The following is a 7,500-nucleotide window of genomic DNA, read 5'->3' on the forward strand; positions in this document are numbered from 1 at the left end:
CACACACTGTAAATAATGTGAACTTTTCCATCCGAGATTACACTGTGCTCACACAAATGTGACAAGCAACATTTGTTCAGGAAAGCATTTTAAATTATTTTACTCCCCCCCCCCAAATTGAATCTATATTCCTTAACATTGCATCGCATGACAAAGAGGCCCAAAACAGAGGTTAGCCTGGTCTCCCGGAGCAACAGGACCCCAATCTACTCCATAATCAGCATGAATCAGAGAGGCAAAACCAATCATGTCAGGGAGATTGACTGGGAGCAGAGAAAACCGATGCACTGCAGTCCTAATTATATACAATCTAGCGTGTTGTGTTGGCCAGTAATCCCCTTCCAGTATTCTTCAAGAGGATGGTCTCATGATAGCCAAATGAGACGCCTGCCGCACTGTAATAAAGCTCTACCTACAACACTGAGAGGTAATTGGCCCCTCCGCCCGGGATACCTGTCCTCGGAATCAGTGTGTTAGTTATTCTACCTGATGCTATTCTAATGACTTCAATCAGGATACACACGGAACGGCTTCGAACGCCAACCACGCAGCGCTTCCACGTATCAACAACATGAAGGAATACGGGAGATTTTCAAAACACTCAGTATACTCTGGGTAGGAATCCTTAAGGTGGGTAGGTATGGTTTCATCTAAATCTTTGAAATACATATTCAAGGAAAGACTAGGTATTTTCCATATAAACGAAATAAATAAATAAGAGCATATTTATTTTACTCAGCTGTTTTAAACAACGAATTTCATATCGCTATGCTATTCTATTCCTGTGGACCTTTCAGATGTATTAAACAACCGGAATCCTATTGCTGGTGTTATGGACCTTTCAGATGTTGTCCAAATCGTGTGCAAGCTGTTCACGCTGTAATGGAGTTGATTTGCATTTCCTCCGATGCGGACTTCTACTCCAAACAGTGGAAATATGAAAGCTGTCATGTTACATTGTTTCAATTCAATTGTTTTCCCCCACACGTTTGAAAAGCTCTGAGAAACAGCCAAGTGTACCTTTGCTCACTGAAGCACATCAATGCGGAGGCAGGCCTATTGTTTTAAGTGCTCCTGCATGTGTGCATTATGTGTCACTGTAAAGATTGTTTGGGCATTTCTGGGAAATGCGTTCATATGGTCACATATCTAACCGTACTTTTCATTTCAGTACACCAGAATGGATCAGGATGGTTAAGAGAGAGCCTTGTTTCGATCACAGTGCAGGGCACCCATTTTGTGCGTGTGCGCCCATAAGCCAATGAAACTTTGTTATCACTTCATTTGTTACTGATGGCCAAGCCTAGTGTTTTTAAAGCACCACCTCGTGTCAAACGAGGGACCCTTTTAAAAAACAAAGGCGTCTCTACACTCATATCTATTCAACGCTGTGTTTGTGCCGACTGATAAAAGAGGAAGAATCGCTGACATGATGGAGGAAGTGCGGAGTTAATTGATCCATATATGACATAAAACAGTACGCAGCGCGTCAGGAGGATTGTTTACACCGCACCAAATGGGCTTTTATTTCCCTTGTAAAGCGGTAATGGTGGAATGGGCCCGACTGCTGGTCACTAATGTGGAGGCGTCTGGAGGGCTTTGCAGGGTTGGGGAAACTTTACTCCGGCGTCGCCACATGTCCTGAAGACACTACTTTAGCACTGGCCTACTTTAGCCCTCTTATTTATCGCTCATAATGAATATCATGCGCACGTAAACACACCCCATATATCATACATACCATGGTGATGCATTATCCCGGACGATGATTAACAAGACACGGCAGTAACAAAGCATCATTTTTAAGCCCAATTTTTTTTCTCTCTCTCTCCTTCTTTCTCTCTTCTCTCTTCTTTCTCTCCTTCTCTCTCTCTCTTTCGCTCTCTCTCGCCTCAAGTTGCTATAAGCCATGCGCCACAATAATTAAAAACAGGCAGAGAGGATGAGTGGTGCTGGGGGGAGGAAGATGCGTGCTGCAGGGGGTGGGGGGAGGCAGGAGTGGAATGGAGCATGTGTGTGTGTGTGTGTGTGGGTGTGTGTGTGTGTGTGTGTGTGTGTGGGGGGGGGGGGTAGGCAGCAGAAAAAGCAATTACTGAAGCAACATTAAAAAAAAAAAAGGAGGCAGTGGCGGGCTTCTGCCACTGAGATATATCAGTTTAAAAGGCTGATTGATGAAAGCCTAACGCGAGCTGAAGGAGAGGCTTTGCGGCGAGACATGGCCACTGCACGCACTTCATTAGCCCGCGCAATTAGCCTGGTGCTTCAATTTGTTAGCACTGGTGGTGATAATGCAAACATCAAAACACGCAGCCCCATCCACCCCAACCCCACCCCACGCCCGCGCCCCCCAACGCCCACGCCCGCGCCCGCACCCGCGCCCGCGTTCGCGTTCGTGCCCGATGCCTGATGAAGGGCCCTCTCCTCGTCAGACGGGCACTGAACTGATGCACTAATTATGCAAGACAGGCGGGAAACAGCGCGGGCCTGATTGTCACTCTGTCCGAGCGCATTACGGCACGCCGCCGCGGGCCCCCGTCCTGTGACACGCCAGAGCTGGAGACCTTCACTACGCATGAACTACAATCAGAGGAGGGTGGAGACCCTGTGTCAGCCCTGTGTCAGCCCTGTGTCAGCCCTGTGTCAGCCCTGTGTCAGCGTGCGCCGGTGAGCGCAGGCTAATGGCTAATCATGATTTTTAGCTGACATGAAGATATCACAACAAAAAGCACTGAAATAGCTAGCAGGGAAGCCATCCTACCCCTCACCCAAGCTCAAAAAACGTCATCTCCGCTCACTTTTCATGAATGCAGCTGACCACACTGCAGCTGAATACACCAGTGAAGGTCTCACTATTCTTTCCCCCCCACCACAGGACATAAATACATGAAGTTCTCTGAGGACCCCGACGGATCGTCTCAGCCATAGCAAAACTTCATTAGTGGGGGGTATCTGCACAAGCCGTGTATTGCCTGCAACCCCTCGTTCTCTTTCTGCCTTTTTCCAATTGAGACAAATCACCAGGGCCTCGTCTCCAGGTTGGACATGTTAATCTGTGGATATAACAGATCTCTAGAAGCAGATGAAAAAATAGGATGAGAGAGAGAGAGGGCGAGAGAGAGAGAGAGAGAGAGAGAGAGAAAAAAAGAGAGAGAATCCTAGCAGAAAGAAAAGAGAATGGGTATAATTTAATCAGAAATGCACTTGAAAATCACCATATCCATCATTATCTTCTTGTGAGTCGATGGGGGAACAGAAAAGTGTGAGGGGTGAGTGGAAATTCATTTAAGGAAGCAGGTTTGCGTGCGGCGGCGGGAGAGAGCCTTCGGGATGTGTTATTCATTGTTAAGCGCGGAAGGTAGGCAAAAGCAGGACATTCATCAAGCCCCAGACAAATGACGGCGGATTACTAGTTAGACAGTGTAATAAGTACCATCTAATTTCCTCTTTAGAATCAATTTATGTTTCCCGAGCATAGGATCACCATCAGGGGACTGCTCTCATACCGATGAGAAATTGCATAGTCAAAAAATCAGTTTCCCATAACACTCAACACCACCCAGACACACACTGGGTAGAACCGGCCTACACCGGACACACTGGGTAGAACCAGCCGACGCCAGACACACACTGGGTAGAACCGGCCACTAGACACACTGGGGAGAACCGGCCTACGCCGGACACACACTGGGTAGAACCGGCCTACACCGGATACACTGGATAGAACCCGACACTAGACACACACACTGGATAGAACCGGCCTACACCGGACACACTGGGGAGAAACAGCCGACACCGGACACACTGGGGAGAACCGGCCACCACACACACTGGGTAGAACCCGCCACTAGACACACACACTGGGTAGAACCCGCCACTAGACACACAGACTGGGTAGAACCCGCCACTAGACACACACACTGGGGAGAACCGGCCTACACCGGACACACTGGGTAGAAACGGCCGACGCCGGACACACACACTGGGTAGAACCAGCCTACACCGGACACACTGGGTAGAACCGGCCACTAGACACACTGGGGAGAACCGGCCTACGCCGGACACACACTGGGTAGAACCGGCCTACACCGGACACACTGGATAGAACCCGACACTAGACACACACACTGGATAGAACCGGCCTACACCGGACACACACACTGGGGAGAACCGGCCTACACCGGACACACTGGGGAGAACCGGCCGACGCCGGACACAGGCACACCTTTGGGCTCACCCTTTTTAAATGCTAAAATAACTTCAGGACACAATACAAACTGATGATTATAATAACTTCAGAACACAATACAAACTGATGATTATAATAACTTCAGGACACAGTACAAACTGATTATTATAATAACTTCAGGACACAATACAAACTGATGATTATAATAACTTCAGAACACAATACAAACTGAATATTATAATAACTTCAGGACACAATACAAACTGATGTTATAATAACTTCAGGACACAATACAAACTGATGATTATAAAAACTCATAATTATCCCACAGTCTTTGTAGTATGCAGTTATCATGAATATACTACATCGTGATTCTGACGAGGGTGCTTAGATACATTTGGGAGTATCCATTCAAGAAAAAGTTATTCCAATTTCATCACTGAACCAATATTTAAATAAATAAATAAATATTTGGGCAAAATTACACTTCTTACATCTTTTTCTTAAAACAGGAATTAGTGATGCCAGATCAGGCTTTCTCTTCAAACAATCAGGGTGGCAGAACACCCGTGATTGCACCCTAAACACTGAAAACAAGTAGAACATTTAACTGCACTGGAATGGTCAATGTAAGATAAATTAGGGATCGGCAGAAGATTAATGTGAGTTGGACACACAAGTAGCTCTAAATGCTGTCCAGGTACTCCTGGGTTTGATTTAAGTAAGGCCTGAATTACTTTCTGTACATTACATTCCTCCAGACTGAACACACGGGTCATTTTGAGTAAGTGTATGGCCTTCTGCCATGGACCCCGAGGAGATGAAATACTGCACCAGGCAGATCTTCAAAAAGGAGGAATAGTGTGTTTACATCTTTCATCTTCTAGTGGCGCTTTGAGAGACTTGAGATCCAGCCCAACTTTGGAGATCAGTGTAGGTGTACGCCAGCGTTTCTAGGCCCTGAAACCATGACGTCTGACGCCATAGCAACGGAGTGTTGGGAGACTGGAGCGTTAGGGCCTAACATAGCATCAGTGATGATGAGCTTCTGGAGCAGGAGAGGAGGTTAGACACCCAAAAGCACTAGGCCTGGTGCCTTAGGGTATAACATCGCATCATCGGTGATGAGCTTCTGGCGGACGAGAACGGTTAGACACCTAAAAGCACTAGGCCTGGTGCCTTAGGGTATAACATAGCATCGGTGATGAGCTTCTGGCGGACGAGAGGAGGTTAGACACCTAAAAGCACTAGGCCTGTCAGTGGCGGGGCTCTGCTCCACTTTAATTACTGACGGCAGAGAATTGAGTTTACAGACGCCGATGAACACGTCTACTCCACTGGGCGAGACATTAATAATCAAATCGATAATTATTTGGTGATCTAGTCCAGCCAGATTCTTCAAAAGGAAACAAATACTTGTTCCAGTCCACTCGTGTCATCAATAGTGGTCAACAAATAAGAGAATACCATGTCGTACATCAGATTTTAAAGTGCAACACCATTTTACAGTCGTTAAGCAATAGTGTTTACTGTATCATGGAAAGCCACGGCACACAGCCCTAATTAAGAGTGGCGAACAGGTAGGGCATCTTTAATTAGCAGCTGCTCTTGTTTGGTGGAGTAATCATTGTAATTAATTCAATGTCATGAGGTTTTGGTGTAGGTAGCTGCAGTGGGGAGCCTTCCCTGTTGGGTCGGGGGCTAACCCCCAGAGTTCAAACGTTGACTCCAATCTAAGTATGGATCAGGGATAATCCTTAGCGTGTCACGCTCGGGCACATCAATTATGCTAATCATAGCAGTGGTCTCTGCCCCCGAGCTTTCATTACTGTCAGTGGGATGACAAGAAGCTTCAAAACCAGCAGAAATGGACCATCAGGTACCGCCGCACCTGGCATCCGGAATGTTCCATCCATCCGCCGTCGGAAAAAGACAGTGTGCCGGGACGTTAAACTCAGGGGTCTTTGTTCTCATCGTCCGTTTCACAAAGACTTCCTTTGTGCATGGCGCCGTGTGCAATCGCCTGCGCTAAATGACGAGGCCGTGGGGAAAAGCGGCGCGCGGGGGGGTCGGTCGGTGCGGCGCGGCGCGGCGCGGCTAACGATCAAACGCGCGGTGGAACGGTAAAACAACTCTCCTCGCCGCCAAGCAGAGCAGCGCAGAGCGCCAGCATCAGCAGAGCTTCTTTATTTATTTATTTCATTTCCGAAGGGAGGAGGCATTTCCAGGCAATTGCACTGGAAGCAAAGGCCAGTGCCTGCTGGTGGGGCCTAATAAAGCACCCTCATCCATGAAAGGCCTCCAGGAGAAAGACACAGTCAATTACCTAGCGCCCTGAGAAGAGGACGCCTCCCTCTCATTTACGTGTGGGGTATTTATTAAATTGCTGTCACATCTGACAAATTTGTGCAGCTAAAATTGGGGGCAATACTGTAGAGCGTTTCTCTTTCTTTTCTCTTTTTTTTCTCTCCTCCCATGCCTCCAAACCATTTCGTGTGGAGCACGTGCTGGCATGCTAGATTGGACACTGGTAAGTAAATTGGAGTGTGTGTGTGTGTGTGTGTGTGTAAGGTGTGTGTGTGTTCCCCCTGTACCTCTTTGTCCTGCAGTGTGTGCTTCGTGTCCTCCCTGAAGTGCTTCGTCCCGTAGGGCAGCGGCTGGAAGGCGCTCCGTGTGTGGATCAGGGGCTGGTACTTCCTGCTTTTATGGGCGCTCGCGAACGGCCAGAACCTGCGGAGAGACGGCAGCGATGACATCATGCACTAACCATGACAGTGATTAAGAAAATTCCGCTCTCGCACTTTCCACAACAACAAGCGATCAGCGATCGACCAGAGCACAGCGGAGCAAAGACCACACTAAAACACACGGCGTGCCACCGCGCCGCTCGTTCATCAGCACAAAATCAAAGTGTCATCTCTCACTGTACCGCCCAAGAATCAACATTTTCCTCTGTCACCTCCCACCATTAACCTGCACCTCTCTGAACAGCAGCGTCTCTTCATCTCCGTCACTGGCTTGCATTAGCGGCCCCTGCTCCTGCCTAATGCTCCCCAGCTGAGGTAATCGGACCACCCTCTCTACCGCGCAAAACACAAATGACTTATATATCAAAAGCTTGGCTAAACTTCTCTCGCCAGCCAAATGCCTCGCGCTTTTATCTTTTTTTTTTTTTCTTTTCTCCTTCTGGGGTCCAAATGGCCTCGCAAGTCAAATGGTTTCTTAACGGCCTGTTTTCTTGTGCAGGGTTGTTGCCACACACGCTGCGATGGCTGAGCACATGCTCCATGTAAATAGCTGTTACTTAGGAAAAA

At 47.9% G+C, this 7,500-nt stretch overlaps 1 protein-coding gene across 1 annotated transcript in view; it reads right to left on the reverse strand.

The window, feature by feature from the left end:
• Positions 1-7,500, reverse strand: part of spata17 (spermatogenesis associated 17) — a 45,254-nt gene that overhangs the window by 13,278 nt on the left and 24,476 nt on the right. Inside the window, exon 9 of the mRNA XM_031580443.2 lies at positions 6,781-6,916. Within this exon, the coding sequence (XP_031436303.1) occupies positions 6,781-6,916 (136 nt within the window). The remainder of the gene's footprint in view (positions 1-6,780; positions 6,917-7,500) is intronic.

The sequence above is a fragment of the Clupea harengus genome, chromosome 14 (genome assembly GCF_900700415.2).
Source record: "Clupea harengus chromosome 14, Ch_v2.0.2, whole genome shotgun sequence".
Taxonomy (NCBI): Eukaryota; Metazoa; Chordata; class Actinopteri; order Clupeiformes; family Clupeidae; genus Clupea; species Clupea harengus.